Source organism: Lupinus angustifolius, chromosome LG01 (assembly GCF_001865875.1).
Source record: "Lupinus angustifolius cultivar Tanjil chromosome LG01, LupAngTanjil_v1.0, whole genome shotgun sequence".
NCBI lineage: Eukaryota > Viridiplantae > Streptophyta > Magnoliopsida > Fabales > Fabaceae > Lupinus > Lupinus angustifolius.
Window position 1 is genome coordinate 35,888,576 of NC_032009.1, and position 24,699 is coordinate 35,913,274.

Here is a 24,699-nt window from a genome sequence, read left to right on the forward strand (position 1 = left end):
ATACAATAATAGTATATAAAAGTCATATACTATTATTTGAGAGAGTACCACAACAACAACCACTAGCAGCTCTACAATAAGGACACCACCCACTATTATATGAATGAGGATACACTAAAGAGGATGATATTTTTCTTCTTAAAAATATTATTTCATTATACATTAAATAATATAAGTATCACATCATGTTATTATTTATTTTTCCGATACTTACTTCTCTATATATTATTAGAGATATCCTACACCCAATTTCCACTACATTCCAGAATTAGTTATTTGGTTTATTATCTTTTCCAGATTTCACGTTGTATGCACCTTCAGGAATAGTAACTAATAAGTAATAACACAGAACTATTGCAACTATAAATAAAAATGTAGCGTAATATTTATGTACGGATAATGTAAAGATTTATACACATTTAATATATTATTCATTATTTATTAGTATTATTTTTGTGTAAAAGTCACTGATGATTGAAAATGAATCACAGATGATGTAGTAACAACGTAAAAAACTCTTATAGTATCTATATTTTTTCTAATAAAAATATAAGGTTTCAAGACATTCAGATCTTATGAATTGTGTACAGCATGCTATAAAATAAAAATCTCATTTTTTTTTAACTTGTTAAGATTCCGGTCACCAAATTTTCCATGGGATTATGCTAAGCTTCAGAAACCCTAGGTTTATTCTATTTTAAAAGGAGAACCTTCTATGCCAATTTTATTTTCTCTTCCAAAATTAATATAACTGTAAAATTTATATACAATTAGTCAATTATCCATTATTCATTTGTATTACTTTTTTCTTAGAATTATTGATAATTAAACATAGACAATAAATGATATAATTATAGTATATAAAATTTTATATACATTTTTTCTCAATTAATATAGTCTAATATATAAATGTACTTAGACAAGCTTAGTATTATTTAATTTGGCCCAGTCATTAGTTTTACCAAGATACTGGTCATCGTTCAACCACTGCAATGACTTCTACTCCATGCTCCTCACTTAGGATAATTATAATATAAATAGTTTTTTTGTATTATTAAGAGTATCTTTTCACCTTATGAATATGAAATTAATTCCTTAACTCATTTTAGAATATGTGACTGTTATTCCTACCAATGTAATGTAATTAGTTTCAACATATATTTCTTTGACTTCTATGAATATTAATAAAAAATTAATATTTAAATTTAATTTCTTCACAAACAGACTTTCATCATTGTTAACTTAGTTATTATCCTCATAATTAAAAGGTACTATTATTCAATTTTAAGGAATTTATTTTTGACAAGAGCTAGCATTACAATTTAAACTATGATAGCTTATCCGGGATACAACACAACTAATGCAAGGTAGAGATCCAATGTTAAATGGTTATCGGCTTATTGTTAGGTTTATTCAAGTGTGAAGTCATATATTGGATATGTAGTGAGAAGTGAAAGAATTTATAAATAGAAAAGGGTAGAACTAATGCCTTAAGGCTTTAGTTCAAAATATTGTGTCTTACTTGTGGTTTTCGACTTTTCTCATACCACGATAACAATGGAACTCTCCGATAATTGGAGGTTTCCCGATCGCAATCTGGTCCAACAAGTGGTATCAGAACCGATGGTTCGGCTGGAACATGGTGGACTTAAGGGGGAGCGGACCAGAAAAGTTTATGGTACCACACTTGAGGGAGAGATTGTTGAGTTTATTCAAGTGTGAAGTCTCACAATAAATATGTGTGGATAAGTGAAAGAATTTATAATTAGAAAATGATCATAGAACTAATACCTTCGTTCAAGACATGATATCTCACTTGTGGTTCTCCATTATTCTCATACCCTGATAACTTATGTATTGTGACCGACTTGGAAGCTTTATATACATATATTTTGTAAACCTTTAAGTGTACTTGAGAATGATTATCCACATTGCACAATAATTGTTTTATTATATTCTTATAGCTTCTTGATCTTCGAATCAAATTTTCCAAACACATGGATCCAAAGTATAATAACATGTTTCATAGATTTCAATTTTTCCTTCACTTGTTTAGCCATTCAACTTCAGCATCCTGCTAGCTTTGGACGACCCATGGTAGTAGATTGTGGACCACTGCTAGATGGTGGAGTATAATATTGGGGTGATAGTATGTTATCGAATCACAATAATGCAGTTGTATTGGATTTATCAAATCGCATTTGAGTCATATTTAGCTGTATCAAATTTAAAAATGTTTTATTAATTAAAAAATGAATAATTATTCATTTTAATTCTTTATATTTTTCGACCTTATTAGTTTGATACATCAAAAATTGAAAAACCTATAATGTTTTTTAAAAATTTCAAATATAACTCAAATTAGCTATTTTAGCATATTTTACAACACCCGATAAGATCAATTTGACCCTAAAATGACTAATTTGCCCACATAATTTAAAGTTTTTAGGATTATTTTGGATTTTTCAATTTTTAATGAACCAAATTGGTGCCATTTAAAAACATGAGAGACTTAAATAAGTAATTACTCATTAAAAAAGTATACATCGTAGCAACAACCATGGAATGAGATTACCTATATTCCAAAACTATATATATAACCATGTCTCATCCAATAAAATTTTGATATTTATTATTAAAATTTGAGTAGTAAAAATAATTAAAGTATATATCAATTTTTATTGTGTATATCAAAATTTAATTCGATAAGACATAATTGGGAACATGGTTTAGAGACATGTGATCTATACTTAGGAATGGCAACAGGGCGGGTCGGGATCGGGTTTGTGCTAACCCAACCCCGAAGCCAAAATACAAAATCCATACTCAAACCTGAACCCGAACTCTATGGGTTTAAAACTAACACTACCAACCCCGAAACCCGACGGGAACCCGAAATAAATCAAATGGAGAAGATGAACAATGCAGTATATTTTTGAATTAGCGGAGAAGAGGAAGAAGCAAGACTACTAGAGAAGAGGAAGACGAATGGAGAAATGAAGATGGTTGTTCCTTTGCCTTTGGAATCCTTTGTCTTTGTTGTCTTAGTCGTTCCTAAGTATGAGGTTCTCTGTTTCTAACTTTGGCACAAAGTTAGGGTTGGAACTTAAAACAATATTTATTAAAATATTAATTTATTAATTATGACGGGTTCGGGACAGGTTCGGAGTCGGATACCACATGTACCAAACCCGAACCCGAAAATTAACATCGGGTAAAACCCAAACCCGAACCCAATAGCAGCAGGTTTAACCCGTTAACTTCGGGTTGAGTTCGGGCGGATACCCACAGGTTCGATTTTCATTGTCATCTCTATCTATATTTACGGTCATGATTTATAAACATAATTTAAAATAGTGAAACAACCAAATCATCCAAAGCACCATCTATGAGGGGATGAGCCAACTATTATTGGACTTTAATGCAATTTTGGAAGTTGCACATGAATGGAGTGAATTAGAATCCTCTCTATTAATGTCCAGGCAAATACTTCAAAAAGTAAAGAGAAATATAACTTGAAATTACACATATATCCTTTGGATTATAATGAAATCTCACTTTTGCTATTAAAAATAAGTGAAAATTATGAATTTGTCTCTCCATTAATGGAGAAGATCCTTACTCGAATGAAGTAGAGGGTTGCTTGGGTTTCAACAAAAATGAGATGCCATAATAAACCTCTATAATACTCTTCCATTATTTTAGTTTTTTTTGTTGAAAAATATTGTTTTATTATTTAAAAGTTTATGATAATTTTTCCAATTCTATTCTTTATTATTATTATTCAGTAATTATACATGTCATTTTTTATTAATTAATTCTACTTTTCCTCCCCTCTTAAGACATAAATAGGAATATTTTTGTCATAATTCAATACTCCTCATTGATTTCTGTGCATTAAATAAACTCAAGAAGGTTTCTATATTGGATATGTTATTTGTACATTTTTATGATAATCTTTTCTTCATATAAAGCATTTTCATAATAAAGATCACCTGTCTCTGATCTTGTCTTATTCTTTGTTCTAAGTTTATCATGTTTTGCTATATGAATAAAATAAAAATTCCAAAATAAAAAAAAATCATATTTTGATTGGCTCGAGACATGAAATGGATATCGTTTGAGACAGTTGATCTCATTCTGTATTTTTCAAGCAAAATTTGTCATTCTCATAAAATATGTGGCCATTATTAATATTAGTGCAACTAGCATGTAACACAATGTCTATAAATACCTTCACAATTGTGAGGAATAATACAAGCTATAAGGTGTTCATTCTTCAGTGTCTTTCACACCCTTTCAACTTCTCTACTTTCCTTTGAAACATTCATCCATGGCTGCTTTTCTTTTATTTGTGTTTGTTTTTACTAATCATCTCATTTCTGGATTCAGTACACAGTTACCACCTCCTATCTATGGAAACACAATAACCATTCTAAGCATTGATGGAGGTGGTATTAGAGGGATTGTTCCAGCAGTGATTCTTCAACACTTGGAAAATGCTCTTCAGGTACACGGATAGTGTACGAGTTCTATACATTGTCATCGTATCATCCACCATTCATATGAATAGTGGATGATGTAGTGGCTGTATATAAATCTTTATGCCGATAAATTTCTAACATTTGAATTTGGTTGAGTTGCAGGAGTTAGACAAAGATGCAAGTTTAGCAAATTATTTTGATGTGATAGCTGGGACTAGCACAGGAGGACTCATGACTTCATTGTTAACTACACCAGAACCACATACAAATCAGCCTTTGTTTAATGCTTCTACACTTATACAGTTTTATAAGGAACTAGGTCCTCATATTTTCAATCAAACTAGGTATAGTTTATTCTTATTATTTTTTCAAATTAGAAAACTAGGTATATAAATTGAAAACTTTGTTTTAAATTGCACTTCACAACCGCAATATGTTAAACCAGAAAACTCATACTGATATATTATTAGTAAGTCATTAGTTTGATGTGTTGGGAAATAAGTCTCACATCGCCTACCTCAATTTCATAGACATGGTTTAAATAATTGTTGGGTTATTCCTCTCATTGTTAATTGGTTTTTGAGATGAAACCTTAATATGGTATCAGAGCCACATCACCTACCTCATTGTCGTAGACATGCTTCAAATATATGTTGGGTGACTCCTCTCATTACCAAATGATTTTGAGATAAAACCTTAAGACCATAAATAAAGAAACATGAGTCGAAGCAAATAATTGTTGGTTATATTATTCTCTCTTTGATTCTATATGTATATATTTTGCTTTATATGTTGTGAAACATTTGAGTTCTTATGATAAAAACAACATGCAGTGGTTGGAATCCAACATACCCAGGTCCTAAGTATGATGGGAAGTTCTTACATAATATAGCACGTGAAATATTAAAAGAGACACGACTTCAGGATACTTTAACAAATGTTGTAATTCCAACCTTTGACCTCAAGACCCTTCATCCAGTTATTTTCTCCAATTTTAAGGTTAGCATATACCATAATTAGATGTAAAAAGTTGAGAGTAAATATTCATTTTAGTCCTTCGTATTTTTTGATTTTATCAGTTTAGTCCTTCTAAAAAGAAAAGACCTAAAATGGTCTCGAAAAATTTCAAATGTGAATCAAATTAGTCATTTTAGCATGTTTAACAACACTTGGTAGTGACTCATTTGACTCCAAAAATGACTAATTTGACCCACATTTGAAATTTTTTGGGCCCATTTTAGGTTTTTCTTTTTTGATTGACTAAACTGGTAAGGTTGAAAAATATGAGGGACTAAAATTAGTATTTACTCTCTGAAAACTTTAATTAATTATAAGTTGTGTGAATAACTAAAGATAATAAAGTATCTCCAGGTATAAGTAGATAACTTAATTATCTCCTCCGGCCACTAAAATATTTTTAATCATTTTCTACAAAAATATTTTTAAAACTAAACAAAACAATACATATATCATACTTTTACTGATTGGGAGGAGATACATTATATCATGATACGAGGAGATACTTTATTCTCGACTCCTAAACAACATTGAATTTGATTGTTGAACTTTGAGCTTGCAGGTGAAGAAAGTTCCGAGCTTAAATGCAAAGTTGTCAGATATAAGCATAGGAACTTCAGCTGCACCAACTTATCTACCACCCTATTACTTCAAGAATGGTAACACTGAGTTTAATTTGGTTGATGGTGGTGTAGCTGCAACTAATCCGGTAAAGTATTTATGGGATAGCTTCTAAAAATTAAAATAATTTATGTCAAGTAAAATATACATAATCTATTTCTCTTCAAAATATTAAAAGTTAATTATCATTCATGATGCATGGATATATAAACTTTCAATGATTTTTTTATCTTAGAAAATTAATATGATTAGAAACAGAAGAAATTTTCTTAAACATAAGTTACATGCAAATTCAGGTCAAAGTCATGATTTATGGCTCTCTCTAGTATCGGAGAGAGAAATACATAAAAAACAAAAGAAATTTTATTTGATATGACACTTTTATTTATCTTTAAATATAATATAATGACATTTTTACTCTTAAATACAAGTTAAAATTAATAATTTGTCTCTTCAATATTTGAGAAGATTCTTTTTCCAAATTCATAACACATTCGCATGGATTGGTTATCCAATTAGAATAAGTCATTGCATATGGTTGCTCCTTTTCCATTAATCCATAACCAAGACTTCACCTTTGTGTTTCTACAATCTGGTGCATATTCGTCCTGATTGAATTGAAGATGACATTGTTTCTAGCTAGCCAAATAGATCATTTTGTTCCAGTGAATTTTTTTTATAAGCAAATATATTAGAAACGGGAACAAATGTGCTAACCAAATTACAACTTACAAAGAAGATCTATACAAGGGTAAAGATCAATACACCATTGGGCAAAAATGTATAAATTATATCCTAAATTTTTTGAAACCCACAACCAAGATGTAACTTTAAAAGAATCCATAATCTGAATAAAACTAACTTTGCCCCCCCTAAAAATAATATCATTTTTTAACTTCCACAATCGATTTCTCTTTACCAATCTTACAAAGGGAATCATGAGTCTTAAGCGATTCCACAATCAAATCCGGCAAAGTAATATGAATTTGAAGCTAAGAATAGAATTTGTATGTGATAAAAATAATAATTTGTATTTGTAGGCTATGGCTGCTGTGAGTGAAGTGATACAACAACTGAAAGAGGAGAATCCTAGGTTTAAGAGACACACCAAGATTCTGTTGCTGTCTATAGGATGTGGAATTAAAAAAGCTGAAGGGTATGATGCTAATATTGCAGGACAATGGTCACAAGGTTTTTGGGTACAATCAGGGCTTTCAGGTGCTATATATGATTATGCTTCTAAAGATATGACTCATTATAACCTTGCCACAGTGTTCCCAGGCCTACAATCTCCAAACCACTACCTTAGAATTCAGGTATTATATTTCCTACTCCACTTCCCGAAAAAACGGATACCCTTAATAGTACTCAAAAAAATTATTAAATTAAAAGTATTAGAAAATACTAGAAAATACGAATAGTTATAGAAGAAAATTGATGTTGTGGATAATTGTTATATAGAATTATCAAAATGTTAATATCTTAGTTGGAACTTTTGATGTTTTATAAAATTAAAATAAATTATTTTTTTCTAAATCGATTATGTATTTAAACATTTTCCTCGCCTAATTTAATAATCATTATTAATTTTTCGAAAAAACTCTCCACTTTTCAATGTATCACTTATTTTTTAGTAATTTTTTCAATACATATATATGTGGAATTGGGATGAAACTACTTTCTCCATTTTTTTTTGATGTATTGTTTTCTCTCTTAGTAATTGTTTTTAAGATGACACTATAATCTTTGAATCTTAATGTGCAGGATTATAATATGGATCCATCAATGGATTCTCTTGACAATGCTACACAAGTAAACATGGAAAATCTTGAAAGGGTAGGAAAGAATTTGCTGAATGAACAAGTTTTAAGGATGAATATAACCACTTTTGTCCCTGAGAAGGACAAAAATGACATTACAAATGCTAAGGCACTTGAGAGGTGAGTATATTAAGTAACTCACATTTTGTGACTTCTATCTTAATAGTTAATAGTTGAAGTGTTTAACCATTTTCTAAACTTAGCCAAAAAAATTATTACTCTAGTTATTTTCAGTATAGTTAAAATCTATTTACTTTAACTTATCACACTAAGGACTAAATCTGACTCAATCATATAATTTTTTTGTACTGCCTAGAGTATTCTCTCCCCTATGGGTAAGGAACTAATCATTTTCGGAGTGTATATATGGATATCTTTTCCAATAAGTGTTACTTCCAATAATCGAACATTTGACCTTTCTGGTCATCTTGGGGATTGAACGGGGCATTACACCACTAGACAAATTTCTTGTTCGTCATTATCTTTTGGACTAAATTATTTAATACCTAGTTGGAAAAAAAAAATTCATAAATCCCTAGAATATAATAGTTTCTAACAAAGCATGCAAAAAATAAGATTGTGATTTATGAAATGCTGATAAAAGATGAACTTTATATTTAGTATTGGAGTCTAGTTTCCAACAAAGCATGCAAAAAATTGATTATTAATATTTTAGAATATATTTAAATTAATTTGAAATGCTAGTTTTTTTTATATATGTATTTTTTTATTGCATGAAGATTGGCAAAGACTCTGCATAAAGAGAAGCAGCTACGTTTGGAAAATAAATTGATGGAAAAAAGAGGAAGACCATTTATTGAAAATGATGCAATCCCTTTGGGTAGAAGCTGGTCAAGTTAGGCATATAATTGTGCTAGAATAAATGCTATTTGCATGGGTTTGCACTATATATATCATGTGATTTCTATGTTTGAAGGAAAATAAATGTTCCACTAAATAAATCTTGGATAGTGTATCAATGTCAAATTATTATGAAATTGATTCCTTCTATTTTATGGCTTTTTTTATATTGTTCCCTTATTTTTGGTTTGTGTTTTAAGATTTGTTTTCTTGATTGAGAGGTTAGTGAAAGACACTAAGTTAATTACATAATAAAGTGCACAACAAGAAAAGAAATAAAAACACCATTAATGAATATATTTATATATCGATTTATTATGGTTGAATTTTACTATATACAATTGATAAAGAAATCTTCACTAAATTCTTGAGTTCTTATCAAGATATTTTTTTGATAAGCAAAAGATTAAATTAAAAAGGTAGAAGGAGTATCAACCCAAATACAAGACACAAATAATTAAAAGTGATTGTCACTGTAATGTTGTTGAATACAAATTCAAGAGTCACAACACCAAAGAACAAAAATAGAAGAGTTTAAACCATTTTTATAACTAAACCAAATTCAAGATCTAACTTCATATTGAGATATCGTTCATAAATTTACAAGAAATGAACTCTGATAATTTTTTAAGCTAAATAAAATATTTTTATCCTACTAACAATTTTTGTAATTATTCTATGAAAAAATTATCATGAAAGATTGTCTCAGAACCAGTTTTATTTCCTTGATTGTTCGATTTAGTTAGGAAATCTTTGTGTGGCCGACAATTTTATTTTAATTAATTCAAAAAATTAACTAATAAGACATTTGGTTTTTAAAGGTTATATTTTAAATAAAAATCTATGATAAATATGGTGGTTACAAAACTCTATTATAAATAGTAGAGTATGAACTAGAAAAAGGATGTGCATAAAAATTCACTAAAGGAAGAAGAGAAAAGAAAGTGACACAGAAGAGATAAGGAGAAAATGTGCAAATTTTTCAGAAAAAGGAAGATAGACTAAAAAAGCATAATTGCCTTAAATTCCATGCTCGATTATTGGATCATTATTGCCTTTTCCTATCACATAGGATAAACTTTCCAATCGGTCAATATTGCCTTCAATTGCCACCACTTGATAGATTGTATTGGATTCCATTGTTGAATAAGAATCGTGTAAATGTATATTGATCGAATGATTTGATGATTACAAAGTGAAGAAAAGATGATTATATATATACATAAGTTGCTTACAACCCAAATTATATCCTAAATTTTTTGAAACCCACAACCAAGATGTAACTTTAAAAGAATCCATAATCTGAATAAAACTAACTTTGCCCCCCCTAAAAATAATATCATTTTTTAACTTCCACAATCGATTTCTCTTTACCAATCTTACAAAGGGAATCATGAGTCTTAAGCGATTCCACAATCAAATCCGGCAAAGTAATATGAATTTGAAGCTAAGAATAGAATTTGTATGTGATAAAAATAATAATTTGTATTTGTAGGCTATGGCTGCTGTGAGTGAAGTGATACAACAACTGAAAGAGGAGAATCCTAGGTTTAAGAGACACACCAAGATTCTGTTGCTGTCTATAGGATGTGGAATTAAAAAAGCTGAAGGGTATGATGCTAATATTGCAGGACAATGGTCACAAGGTTTTTGGGTACAATCAGGGCTTTCAGGTGCTATATATGATTATGCTTCTAAAGATATGACTCATTATAACCTTGCCACAGTGTTCCCAGGCCTACAATCTCCAAACCACTACCTTAGAATTCAGGTATTATATTTCCTACTCCACTTCCCGAAAAAACGGATACCCTTAATAGTACTCAAAAAAATTATTAAATTAAAAGTATTAGAAAATACTAGAAAATACGAATAGTTATAGAAGAAAATTGATGTTGTGGATAATTGTTATATAGAATTATCAAAATGTTAATATCTTAGTTGGAACTTTTGATGTTTTATAAAATTAAAATAAATTATTTTTTTCTAAATCGATTATGTATTTAAACATTTTCCTCGCCTAATTTAATAATCATTATTAATTTTTCGAAAAAACTCTCCACTTTTCAATGTATCACTTATTTTTTAGTAATTTTTTCAATACATATATATGTGGAATTGGGATGAAACTACTTTCTCCATTTTTTTTTGATGTATTGTTTTCTCTCTTAGTAATTGTTTTTAAGATGACACTATAATCTTTGAATCTTAATGTGCAGGATTATAATATGGATCCATCAATGGATTCTCTTGACAATGCTACACAAGTAAACATGGAAAATCTTGAAAGGGTAGGAAAGAATTTGCTGAATGAACAAGTTTTAAGGATGAATATAACCACTTTTGTCCCTGAGAAGGACAAAAATGACATTACAAATGCTAAGGCACTTGAGAGGTGAGTATATTAAGTAACTCACATTTTGTGACTTCTATCTTAATAGTTAATAGTTGAAGTGTTTAACCATTTTCTAAACTTAGCCAAAAAAATTATTACTCTAGTTATTTTCAGTATAGTTAAAATCTATTTACTTTAACTTATCACACTAAGGACTAAATCTGACTCAATCATATAATTTTTTTGTACTGCCTAGAGTATTCTCTCCCCTATGGGTAAGGAACTAATCATTTTCGGAGTGTATATATGGATATCTTTTCCAATAAGTGTTACTTCCAATAATCGAACATTTGACCTTTCTGGTCATCTTGGGGATTGAACGGGGCATTACACCACTAGACAAATTTCTTGTTCGTCATTATCTTTTGGACTAAATTATTTAATACCTAGTTGGAAAAAAAAAATTCATAAATCCCTAGAATATAATAGTTTCTAACAAAGCATGCAAAAAATAAGATTGTGATTTATGAAATGCTGATAAAAGATGAACTTTATATTTAGTATTGGAGTCTAGTTTCCAACAAAGCATGCAAAAAATTGATTATTAATATTTTAGAATATATTTAAATTAATTTGAAATGCTAGTTTTTTTTATATATGTATTTTTTTATTGCATGAAGATTGGCAAAGACTCTGCATAAAGAGAAGCAGCTACGTTTGGAAAATAAATTGATGGAAAAAAGAGGAAGACCATTTATTGAAAATGATGCAATCCCTTTGGGTAGAAGCTGGTCAAGTTAGGCATATAATTGTGCTAGAATAAATGCTATTTGCATGGGTTTGCACTATATATATCATGTGATTTCTATGTTTGAAGGAAAATAAATGTTCCACTAAATAAATCTTGGATAGTGTATCAATGTCAAATTATTATGAAATTGATTCCTTCTATTTTATGGCTTTTTTTATATTGTTCCCTTATTTTTGGTTTGTGTTTTAAGATTTGTTTTCTTGATTGAGAGGTTAGTGAAAGACACTAAGTTAATTACATAATAAAGTGCACAACAAGAAAAGAAATAAAAACACCATTAATGAATATATTTATATATCGATTTATTATGGTTGAATTTTACTATATACAATTGATAAAGAAATCTTCACTAAATTCTTGAGTTCTTATCAAGATATTTTTTTGATAAGCAAAAGATTAAATTAAAAAGGTAGAAGGAGTATCAACCCAAATACAAGACACAAATAATTAAAAGTGATTGTCACTGTAATGTTGTTGAATACAAATTCAAGAGTCACAACACCAAAGAACAAAAATAGAAGAGTTTAAACCATTTTTATAACTAAACCAAATTCAAGATCTAACTTCATATTGAGATATCGTTCATAAATTTACAAGAAATGAACTCTGATAATTTTTTAAGCTAAATAAAATATTTTTATCCTACTAACAATTTTTGTAATTATTCTATGAAAAAATTATCATGAAAGATTGTCTCAGAACCAGTTTTATTTCCTTGATTGTTCGATTTAGTTAGGAAATCTTTGTGTGGCCGACAATTTTATTTTAATTAATTCAAAAAATTAACTAATAAGACATTTGGTTTTTAAAGGTTATATTTTAAATAAAAATCTATGATAAATATGGTGGTTACAAAACTCTATTATAAATAGTAGAGTATGAACTAGAAAAAGGATGTGCATAAAAATTCACTAAAGGAAGAAGAGAAAAGAAAGTGACACAGAAGAGATAAGGAGAAAATGTGCAAATTTTTCAGAAAAAGGAAGATAGACTAAAAAAGCATAATTGCCTTAAATTCCATGCTCGATTATTGGATCATTATTGCCTTTTCCTATCACATAGGATAAACTTTCCAATCGGTCAATATTGCCTTCAATTGCCACCACTTGATAGATTGTATTGGATTCCATTGTTGAATAAGAATCGTGTAAATGTATATTGATCGAATGATTTGATGATTACAAAGTGAAGAAAAGATGATTATATATATACATAAGTTGCTTACAACCCAAGCAACTAATGCAAAACTACCTATAACCAAAATAACAACTTCACAACTAATCACAAATATCCTAATTAACCCATGTGTTAAAATTTCTCCATTGATTTTCCCATATTCACAAAATTTTCCTTGAATGTATTATGGGATTGCCTGATTCACCATTAGAAATTCTGGTATCCCACAACTTGGCCTACCTGATGCGCCAAGTCAAGGCCAAATTGATGTGCTAATGTTCTTTGCCTCGGTCATTCTGGTGATCCATGCCTCGGTCACTCTAGCCCAAGTTCCTTGGTCAGTTGCGACTTGTCTTGCTAGACTGGTGCGCCACGCCTCTCGGTCACCCTGACCAATGTTCCTCGATCAAGTTGCATATATCGTGGCATGGTTAGAGACCTATCTCCCTTGGTCAACTCTTCTGGGTCATTTTGCTTGCATGAGTCACGATGGATGAACAAAGATGGTTCCATGGGAAATCATATATTATTATCCCCCTCAAGTTGAAGAGTATATGTTGGTTACTCCCAGCTTGGGAAGAAGATAATGGAACATCAAAGGCTCCAAAGTCTTGGTGAGTAAATCTGCAACTTGTTCTTTTGTGGTAATAGATACTAAATGATACAAATTACTTTGTAAATGTTCACGTGCAACATGACAATCAATTTCTATGTATTTGGTTCGCTCATGAAACACTGAACTATTAGTAATGTACTTGGTTGAGTTGCTATCACAGTATAGAAGAGCTGGTGTTTTAAAAGAGATACAAAAATCACCCAATAAGTAGGTGAGCCATTGAACTTCACATGAATCAATGGCATGGACTTTATACTCTGTCTCAGATGATGATCTTGAGACAATGTTTTGTTTCTGGGATTTCCAAGAAACCAAGGAATCCCCAAGGAACATACAATAACCTGAAATAGATTTTCTAGTTATATGTGCAAGAATAGAATATTTTGTAAAATCCACCTTCCACCCATTCAAGATATCAAATTTGTACTTTTCTTCTCAAATTTCATAATGACTGAAACTTCAATGGGTGTATCACAATCTGGCATTTCAATTTCCAGAGTGGCTTGTGCAGAATTTGACTAGCATTCACTAAGGACCAACTTATACTTAACAAACATATTATATAACGTATCCTTTATATTTTTACACAATACACAATACACAGTTATAGCTTATTTGGCTATATACTTATCAAACATATTGTGTTGAATGTTGTTGAAGCTATTGAAATTATGATTGTACTAGATCAAAAACTTAAGTGTATTTTGTCATATATTTTGCATAAAGTTAAGCTATGCACATTGAGAGAAAATACTAAGACTTTACCTTATATTATTGGGATATTTTCTTAGTAAGTTTTCGAGTCAATCGATCTTATTCTTAGTATCCTTACCTAGTGAGTTGTAAAAGATCAACCATTAAATCTCTTTCGAGAGTACAATTCAGAGCCTAGATAGACTTTGTGAGTAAAAGAGTACATGAGATTTAGATCTTAGGGAGACTTGTTATTTGAAAGATATTTGAATTGGTCTAGATCAGTCCAAAAATAAAACCAAAAATTGGTTCGAAATAAACTAAAACAGCAATACCTATGTGATTAAACTATATTTGATTGAGGTTAGGTTTGACTTTGGGATCCAACTCTAGAAACGAGATCGATTCAAACCAGATCGTATTAATTTGGCTTATTGGGAATATTTACAAACAAAGTTGCATGTTTAAGTGTTTAACACTTCAGTTCCATAATGTTTATAAATAAGCTAGAATGCAAATTCAACAATAAATTAGTCATATAGTATATTCCTATGAATCACGGATTCGTCAAACACACTCACGTGTCGGTGTCCGACACGGATACGCTCAGATTCGCGAAGGATACGTATCTATAGAGTATCCAAAAATTAAAAAAATAAAATAAAATAAATAAATATTAAGACACGTATTTGATTTGTTTTCAATAAAATATAAGATATATAGATTCGTTTTCAGTAAAGTATATGATATATAGATTCGTTTCCAATAAAACAGGATAAGATAGATTCGTTTTTATTAAAATAGGATAAAATATATTTGTTATGGAGGGAAATGATTTTAGGATAGATTCGTTTTCATTAAAATAAGATAAGATAGATTTGTTATGGAGGGTAATGATTTTAAATTTCCATTATATTTTTTACTTTGGATATTTTGATTTACACTTATAATTTTATCATATTTTATGTGTTTTTATTATTTTATACGCGTATCCCTGAACGTATCGTATCCTGTATTTTGGAAAATGCGTGTCGACGTATCGGATACGTATCATACCCGACACACGTATCAGTATCCGTGCTTCATAGGTACATTCAATCATGCTCATTTGATATGACTAAAAAATATGTGTTTGTTAAGTAATATATTCTCACAATTAGGTAAAAAATTTACACTATAGAGATGATATTTGTTTTGATAAATATAATTAAGTTGTTAGACTTGTTTTTTCTAATACACAATGCAATCACAATGAAGAAAGAAATCAATTCCAACTACTAGTATATTCATTTTTTTTTCTTTTTTTAATTTTTATTAGCAAAAGATAAATTTTGTTTTGAATATAATGTCATTGTGATATTTGATATAGTAATTTTTAAATTTATACAATAGTTGTTTGTATATTTAAATTAACATGGTGGTAGGAACACAATTGTAAACTTAATTGTAAATTCATAACAAGGAAATATTAATATTGAGTTTACGATCATGAATAAACAACTATGGCAAACCACTTAATAGTTTCCAAGATCACGATTTAGATAACATTTACCAATAAAGAAAAGAAATTAAAAGGTAAAATGCTGATACACAACATATCCTTAGTAATTTCTAGGGTATATTAAGACAAGAAATTGATGTTCGAAATTGATGTCTGAAATCATGTTTCGAACCAATAAAAACATGTCAATTAAAAAGATTAAATATTCATTATTTTTTGTTTTTGCTTCAATATCATTGGTTCAGAACATGGTTTCAGATACAGTTTTTTCGACACTTATTGGAACATATTGACATTAGCATAAGGGACATGTGGAGCATAAGGGGCTTGTGGATTCAGAAAATTACTCATCATCATCATGCTATCATTTCCACTTGCATTAACTTCACCATTCACATTGAATCCAACCCTATGAAATTCTGGTTTCTTGAACACAGTGGCTATGACTGTGACAGTAGATTCAGCCACAACTTTTCCAGCAACAACCCCACCAAGAATCTCACCCTGAGACCCTAAAACTGAAATCCCAAAAGAACTAGCAGCATCTGAAAAAGGATGATTAGGGATTGATGCAGAAGATGGTGTAGCCATAAGAGTGTAAGGATTAGAAAGATTAGATATATAGGTTCCACTTAGAGAAACCAAAGTGAAAGAACCATTTAGGGTAAAATAAGGAGAATGAGGAAAAGGGTTATGAAGGGTTACATTAGAAATTGAACCTGACCCACTAAGCACTGAGATACCAACATTGTGTAGGTGAGCAAATTTCACTATAGCTTCAACTACATCACAGCCAATAGAGACTTCAATGGACACTAGTTTCATGAAATCATCACTCTCTTTTGTGCTCACAGTGGTTGGTTTTGGCTTGTTTTTTGAACCATGTGGTCTTCCTCGAGGCTTCTTATGTGCTGGCACAAGGTCAAGGTTGTGGTCATGGTGGCCGGTGGAGGAGTATGGTGGTGGTATATGGTGGGGATACGGCCAAGCAAGTGATCCACCACCGTTGAAAAAGAGGGTGTTTTGGTCATAGGGTTGGTCTTCAGAGATGTTGGGTAGTTTAGAGAGAGTGATTGGGGTTCCATATTCATCCATTTTATGAATATGAGAGATCAAAAATATTCAAGATTTCTTTTGTGTATTTTCTTTGAGGTGAGGGAACAAATTTATAGTTGGAGGGATTTAATTTAAGATGAAAAAAAATGTGCAAGATGATATTGTATAAGTCTTATAAATTATCATAAATTGTATTATTCATCATTAATGTTTATATATTATTAATTTTTTTTTAAAATTAATATAAATTAATAGTAACTAATTTAGTATGAGTGTATAAATCTTTATATTGTTTTGTTCTAATATACAAAATTGTGATACAAATAATATATTTGATAAGAAATTTATTCATGAGATATCTTTATATCATATAAAATTAAAAACTTATGACATAATTAGTCAATTATATTAAATTTGAAGTCACTCAAATGATATTATTTTAGTATAACTAAGTGTATTTGCTGTCTTATATGTAAGAATTAATCTATTTTAAAATATATAATTTTTTTTTTCTAATAAGTATCGCTTCCAAAATCAAATATTTAATATTTGGCTTAGTATAATATATAGGGATCCAGCAAAACCTTATACTACTAGGCTTTGTTGGTAGTCAAATGATATTTATGGTCATATTTAATTTTTGTGTATATTCTATGTGAAAATTATTAATTATAGTTTTAGAAATAAAGAGTTTTATTAAATATTTTTAATGTATTCCTTATTTTTTATCTATCATATACCATAGAAGAATTTAGAATTCGTGAATCCAAAAAAATATTACAGATTCATGCACACACAAAAATAGAGCATTAATAGGTCATATTTTCAATCTAAATGATTGTCAAACTTTATAATTTTGTATTTAATGAATAATGACATGTTTATCATTTTCTTTTCTTTTTATTTACTAAACAATCAATAAACGTACCTCTTAACTAACCATAATTCTTATATAAAAGTTGCGAAAATAATAAATATAAATCTTATAACTATGTATTAATGGTTATGATTAAAAGTTAGTTATTGATCGCATGATCAATTCTTTTAATTAGGGGTGAGCGTGAGATGGGTTGGGACGGGTTAAGTATGTCATTCACCCTCCCTAAATATTGATCGAGTCAATTTTTGAATTGAACTTATCCATAATTAGGATGGAACATGTAAGGGACGGGTCCAAAATAAGACGGGTCAAGATAGGGACGGGTCCGGGTTGAAAAGGGACAAAATGACAAACGTATATTTTTCTCAAATCTTTAAGCATACACAATGAAAATTATCACAACATGTGTATAAACTTAACTAAAATATGCATCTCACATACATCAATATATAAACTGCAAACCATAAATTGCATCCTTTAAACTAAAAACTATCATAATCACGTGAGTGAAAATTATAAAAGATATTGAAAATTTCAAAACAATTTAAACTATCAAGTGTCAACATAAGCTGAAGTGTTCTTGTATATGATAAGTGTTATGAATATATTGTGTGGGATCGTAACTATTTGAGTTATGTGGGCTGACATAATGTATATTGATAGGTACTTATTCAACTATTCTTGATATATAATTATAAAGGATGAGTCGGATGACCCAGACATAGACCCAAACTCGTCTTTTTTTGACGACGGGTTTGTCCCTTTTAATTGGTCTGTCCTTTTATGTTTATTTGGATGAGTCAAACACGTCTCTAAGTCATCGGATTGAGAGGGTCTACGGGTCGGACTGGTTTACTCACCCATACTTATAATCTTGATTGTTCAAATAAGATTCAATGATTCATATTAATTATTCTCATTTCTCACAATAACAAATATATACATATACTCATTTATATTCCGAAAATATTTTTCTATGTTAAAACTAATCCCTTTCACATGGAATATTATTATTTGTACAAATCATATTTATGATAATTTACTTTTTTTTTTTTATTTTCTATATGAAAACAAGTAATTAAAGTTTTAGAAATGAAAAGTATAACAAAAATCAAACCTTAATCTCATTGGATATAATCAACTATATGGATCGAACAATGTAACATGTATTCTTTTTTATGTGATCTATCAAGGAAGAATATAGAATTTTATAGGCAGGGGCGGATCTCTTCGAGGACAAGTGGGGGCAATTTCCCCCCTGAATTTTAAAAAAAATTAACATTTTTTTGATAAGTTGTCTTAATACATTTACTTTGCATAATTTATTAAAATATCTATTTTATCCTATGAGTGTTTAAATTAAAACTTAATTTATCAATTTTGGACAACACACATGACTGACAAATAATTCCATTATTCTATTTACGTCGTAATACAAAGTTATACAACATTGCAAGCATATAACAACAGTAATATTGCACCTTTGAGAGTGCATTTTTCAATGTGCTTTATTACCAAAAAAATTGTTAAATGATTCTTCTCATCACTCATGAATTCATATAGTGTTTGTAAGTTATTTTCACCACTATTTTCTTTATGTAATATTCTTATTCCCTCAATTGATATTTTAATATTGCAGTATCATTACTTCATATTAGGGTACAATTATAGACATTAATGATAGCTTCCAAATTTTTGTTATAGTATATATTGATTCAATCATTAATCAAAATGAATTTCTTATTCACAATGTGGTGATGTACATGGAAAAATGAAATAACTGAAATTTTTATAGCTAATTCAATCATTGATGAGTTTAAGTCTTTAAAAGTCCGTAAAATAACAATTTAAATGAATGTATATTTTTCTTTGGCTCTTAGTTGTGAATTAATGTTATTTAGCATTAAGAGCAAATATTTATTTCAGTCCCTCATGTTTTTCGACCTTACTAATTTGGTCCTTCAAAAATTGATAAACCCAAGATAGTCCCCAAATTAAAATTTCAAATGTGGGTAACACTAGTCAATTTTATGGTCAAATTAGTCTCTACATGTGTTGTAAAACATAATAAAAATGACTAATTTGACCTACATTTGAAATTTTTATGACCATTTTGGATTCTTAATTTTGTGAGGGACCAAACTCGTAAAGTCGAAAAACATTGAAGGACAGAAATGAGTATTTACTCTAGAATTAGTATGTTGTTTGAAACGTTGACACAAATATATATATATATATATATATATATATATATATATATAATTATGTTTTATTGTTATTCAAAAAATATTATTGTCCCCTCTAAATTTTAGAGTAAGATTCATCATGCCTATTGAAAACCAAAAAAATACATATTGCATATCAAGGAATAAATAAATAAATAAAAACTTGAACATGGTTTCCCCATGGTTTTCTAGGCTCATGATGGTAATACATGAAAGATTTTGTTATGAGAAAGAAACTCAAACTATTTTACTTCCCCAAGTTTTTATTATAAGATATATCTAAAAGTTTATTATTATCCTTTTATAAGGCATTTGATAATTTCTATCAAATATTTACTTTTATTTATCTCCTTTCTTATTATAATTAGTATTCTATTGTATTCAAGATTAACTAGGGTAGAATCTTAAATGGTGCAATATTTTTTAAAAAATCAAGAAAATAACTAAATTTAATTATTTGTCTTCATCTATGTATTTTTTGAAAAATCAATAAACTTTGGTTAAATTGGATAGATAAAATTCCATTGAGTCTGATGCATAATGATCATATATCAAAGAATGACTTTGGTTATCAACTGATTGAACAATCAAGAATAATTTAGTTATGATATTAGTTGACATTCATAAAAAGTATTTAATGAATTATGAGTTCGATGATGATTGTTTTTTGGTATTTTTCACCTTTTTGGGAATGAATTAATCTCTTTCGAGGTTCGTAAATATTTCCCTTAAAAAATGTCGATCACAAGAATTGAACATTTAATCTTTGTAAGATCTAGTAAAGTCTTACACCACTATATCAACGCCTTATTGGTAGAGACATCATAATTATTTTTATTTTTGTATTACCAATGATATCTCCTCACCTTTTCTAGTAAGGAACTGATCTCTTTCCTCACAATAAGTGTCGGTATCAGGAATCGAACTATCAACTTCTTAGAATTCAGTGAGGCCTTACACAACTAAATTAATTCTAGAATAAAATAAAGAGAAGACCAAATGGGGGTTAAGTTAGGTCCACACAAATTTAGTTGAAAAGAAAAAGAAAGCACTGAAAATTAATACAAAGTCTCTTTTTCATTATTCTCTAAACTTCTTTGGTCACAATCCTACGTGGACCACCGCATCAGATCAAAACGCCACCGTTTTACGCCGACTTCACCATCCCCGATATGAATACTGAGTAGTACGTTATTTTCGACCATGCAATTTTCATTTTTTGTTAATCACGTTTCATTTTCGAGACGATTCTTTTATTTTCTCGGTTTTTTATGTTGTTCATGAAAAAGGTGATTTTTTAGGTTCATTTTGATGAATTTTTCGTATTTAATAACCCTATATTGGATCAGCTTTATGAAATATGATAAGATTGTGATTTTTTTAATTCAAATTTAAAATTTTTGTTTATTGATGTGGATTTCAAGGGAATAGTTTTGTGCATGTGTTTTTCTTTTGTATGATTTAATTGATAGAAGTTTTAAATGATTAGGTATGAAAAGGCTCTGTTGTTATTATTGTTGTGATTTTGATTTTGAAGGTGCAAGGGATACCTCAATCTTGTTCTATATTGATTTCAAAGAATGAATTGAGTGCCACGAATTCGTCATTGTGTCTGGGGATGGTATATGTAAGCAGTCTTATCTCAAAAAATGGAGAGATTGTTTCTTCGATTTGAACCCGTGACCTCATGGTTACTAAGGGTCGGTTTGCAAGTTGAGTTTTGAAGGGGAATAGAAGACTTGAGAGCCATTAAATACACTTGTGAAATTGACTCGCAAGTGGACTCTGAGCAGCAACCTTACCGATGCACGAGGCTCATATTCTCTATTGACTAGAAAAAACAGTAAAATAGATTCATGATTTGAACTGGAAGGAATTCATTGAGGAATTCATCAGATTGTGATAAAATCTCTAGCCTTTATATTTTAACTAAATGAGATATGTGAGTTTCATGAAAAAGGGTATAAAGGAATTTCATCAGTCTTTAAGATCATGTGTATAGTATAGGAACCATTATACAAAACCATACCATAAGCAAAGTTAGTTTACCAAATCCGAGTTCTGAAATTTGATATGATACAATGTACAAATATGCACTTGAGTTTCACAACCAGTATATGTCAATAAGTAAGCAGAAAGATAGTGATTGCTTAAGCTACATTACTTATAGATCTTTAAAATTCATGGCTACGCAGTTTTCATTCTTATCTAACATCTTAACATGTATATGTTTCAATATTTTTATCTGTGTATCGAATTGGAATGATTGTCATTGGTCTTAAAGCTGAGTTTCTAAGGCTGATTCTGAGTCTAATGAGAAACTGAATGTGATGTGTTTATCCTTTGCAGTGATTATCTGTTTAAGCTCCTTCTTATTGGAGACTCTGGTGTTGGCAAATCATGTCTTCTTCTGAGGTTTGCTGTAAGCTATTTACTGTTCTTATGCCAAACATGGTATTGTCTGTAATTACTGGCTACTTATTTTATCCCATATTGTAGCTTTGTTTTTTTATTCTTTCCTTTTACCAGTTTACCATGTTTATCCACTCTTTATACTTGTCTTACTGTTGGAAGTGTCAAATCATCTGCCTCATTCTCCGTGATTTGGTTTACATGCCTATTTTGTCACTCATCTCATTGTCAATTGGTTTTGAGATGGAACCTGTAACACTTAATAACGAGTAGTTATTTTTATGCTTTGTTCTTTTCTAATTTGGGCTTATGGGAAGAGGGGGATGGAGGTTAATGAACTCTCTTTTGGTATTCTGAGCAAGTTGTATCTGATTTATTCATCATTTCCGATGTGAAAATATAGGCTATTGTCGGGATGTTCGTTGAACAGCTTCATGGTAACACTGAGATGTCTTTCGTTGCTGTCATTGTTGGTCTTTCTGATTGCAAATATGATGTGTTGCAAATCATCTTAGAAGTCATCTTTATCCAATGAAAACTCATGTGTAGTTTCATTAGATTAGATATGTGTTTCTAAATTATGTTGTGTGGTTATGTAATTGTGTAAGTTCTAACTTAGATGCCTTCACTTCATATTGGTTGATCATGAACATGTTGTACTGCTTCTCAATACTGTAATTTAAACTACTATGATTTATGGTAATTTCTATGTTGTGCTACAGGATGATTCATACATTGACAGCTACATAAGCACCATTGGAGTTGATTTTGTGAGTACAAATTTGCAAATTTTTAGCTTGAATTCCTTTGAAAAAGGTGTGTTAAATGACAATTCATGTTATTTTGTGCAGAAAATACGCACTGTTGAGCAGGACGGAAAGACGATTAAACTACAGATTGTATGTATCTAACTGGCTTTGTTTTGCTTCTGTATTTGCTAATATTATATATCAATAAAGCTTGAGATATATGTTGTAATCTTTAGTATGATTCATTTACTGTGTTGTTATTCATTTCTATTTTAATGCTTCTAGACCTTGTAGGTCACTAAAATTCATGGTTATACTGACACATTCCTTCTTACCTTCTTTACAATATTTGATGCAGTGGGATACTGCCGGGCAAGAAAGATTTAGAACAATAACCAGTAGCTACTATCGTGGGGCACACGGAATCATTGTCGGTGATGATTTTCTTGTCATAAGATTATATATATAGAAGATTTCCTACCTTTGTAGGGGATCTCTTTGCATGCTTTGCTTACTTGGTTCCTCTGGCAGATTGTTTACGATGTCACGGATGAAGAGAGTTTCAATAATGTGAAGCAGTGGCTCAGTGAAATCGACCGCTATGCCAGCGATAACGTTAACAAGCTTTTGGTTGGAAACAAGAATGATCTGACAGCGAATAGAGCTGTCTCATACGATACAGCTAAAGTATAGCTTCCACATATCATCTAATTTTCTGTTCATTGTTAAGCAAATTGCGGGTTCTTGTTTGCTGCTACCGGACTAATAATGTTCATGTCCCTGCTCCAAAACCCCTCATTCGGCCTTTTTATTTTTCCCCCTCATATTGCAGGAATTTGCAGATGAAATCGGCATACCTTTTATGGAAACAAGTGCAAAAGATTCTACAAATGTGGAACAGGCATTCATGGCCATGTCTGCTTCTATCAAGAATAGGTATCCATTTCTCTTTTTACTTCCACTACCCCGGATGAAATACTAGCGTTTTCATAGAACTGACGATAATATTATCCGATCGTAACGTTATTATGAATGCAGAATGGCAAGCCAACCAGCCGGAAATAATGCAAGGCCTCCAACAGTACAAATCAAAGGACAACCAGTGGGTCAGAAAAGTGGGTGTTGCTCTTCCTAATCAGATAATGATATTCATCACTATGCCACTTGTTCTAATGCATGTAAGATTTGTTATTTCACTAAACAGTGTCAAATAACTTGTTATGTGGTTTTGGAAATCCTATATAAATGATATATGCTTGTGCTAAGTTTAGTACTGGTTGTGGTTAATGATAAATCTATATATATATATATATATTTACTATAATGGCACTTCCTAGTTTTCTTTTTACTTGGTTGCTTTATGTGCTGTATTAGAATGGTAGATTTAAGCACAATATGTTACATGTAATAAATGTTGATCAAGTTCTGGTGTATCTCTATGA

General features: G+C 30.0%; 4 protein-coding genes across 4 annotated transcripts; 3 read left to right on the forward strand and 1 right to left on the reverse strand.

Annotated features, from left to right (window-relative positions):
• Nucleotides 4,253-8,953, forward strand: LOC109325101 (patatin-like protein 1). Its single transcript, XM_019557256.1, has 7 exons — nucleotides 4,253-4,510; nucleotides 4,647-4,828; nucleotides 5,318-5,483; nucleotides 6,064-6,210; nucleotides 7,163-7,438; nucleotides 7,887-8,062; nucleotides 8,683-8,953. Exons 1-7 carry the CDS (start codon nucleotides 4,334-4,336, stop codon nucleotides 8,801-8,803), a joined length of 1,245 nt encoding a protein of 414 aa, XP_019412801.1. The 5' UTR covers nucleotides 4,253-4,333; the 3' UTR covers nucleotides 8,804-8,953.
• On the forward strand, nucleotides 10,271-12,089 carry LOC109325113 (patatin-like protein 1). The gene is made up of 3 exons (XM_019557266.1): nucleotides 10,271-10,574; nucleotides 11,023-11,198; nucleotides 11,819-12,089. Exons 1-3 carry the CDS (start codon nucleotides 10,302-10,304, stop codon nucleotides 11,937-11,939), a joined length of 570 nt encoding a protein of 189 aa, XP_019412811.1. The 5' UTR covers nucleotides 10,271-10,301; the 3' UTR covers nucleotides 11,940-12,089.
• LOC109340478 (AT-hook motif nuclear-localized protein 28-like) lies at nucleotides 16,212-17,036 on the reverse strand. Its single transcript, XM_019578213.1, has one exon. It carries the CDS (start codon nucleotides 17,028-17,030, stop codon nucleotides 16,212-16,214), a length of 819 nt encoding a protein of 272 aa, XP_019433758.1. The 5' UTR covers nucleotides 17,031-17,036.
• On the forward strand, nucleotides 21,150-24,699 carry LOC109325155 (ras-related protein RABD2a-like). The gene is made up of 8 exons (XM_019557330.1): nucleotides 21,150-21,282; nucleotides 22,446-22,518; nucleotides 23,231-23,278; nucleotides 23,360-23,407; nucleotides 23,616-23,687; nucleotides 23,789-23,944; nucleotides 24,090-24,193; nucleotides 24,296-24,699. The coding sequence occupies exons 1-8, from the start codon at nucleotides 21,269-21,271 to the stop codon at nucleotides 24,390-24,392; spliced, it is 612 nt and encodes a 203-aa protein (XP_019412875.1). The 5' UTR covers nucleotides 21,150-21,268; the 3' UTR covers nucleotides 24,393-24,699.

Bases quoted from the DNA above. Each gene is read 5' to 3' on its own strand.
- LOC109340478 (XM_019578213.1), bottom strand. From the start codon at position 17,030: ATGGATGAATATGGAACCCCAATCACTCTCTCTAAACTACCCAACATC.
- LOC109325155 (XM_019557330.1), top strand. The intron at 23,408-23,615 runs GTATGTATCTAA...TATTTGATGCAG, and splicing joins AGACGATTAAACTACAGATT to TGGGATACTGCCGGGCAAGA. The intron at 24,194-24,295 runs GTATCCATTTCT...TTATGAATGCAG, and splicing joins TCTGCTTCTATCAAGAATAG to AATGGCAAGCCAACCAGCCG.
- LOC109325113 (XM_019557266.1), top strand. From the start codon at position 10,302: ATGGCTGCTGTGAGTGAAGTGATACAACAACTGAAAGAGGAGAATCCT. The intron at 10,575-11,022 runs GTATTATATTTC...CTTAATGTGCAG, and splicing joins ACCACTACCTTAGAATTCAG to GATTATAATATGGATCCATC. The intron at 11,199-11,818 runs GTGAGTATATTA...TATTGCATGAAG, and splicing joins AATGCTAAGGCACTTGAGAG to ATTGGCAAAGACTCTGCATA.
- LOC109325101 (XM_019557256.1), top strand. From the start codon at position 4,334: ATGGCTGCTTTTCTTTTATTTGTGTTTGTTTTTACTAATCATCTCATT. The intron at 4,511-4,646 runs GTACACGGATAG...GTTGAGTTGCAG, and splicing joins ACTTGGAAAATGCTCTTCAG to GAGTTAGACAAAGATGCAAG. The intron at 8,063-8,682 runs GTGAGTATATTA...TATTGCATGAAG, and splicing joins AATGCTAAGGCACTTGAGAG to ATTGGCAAAGACTCTGCATA.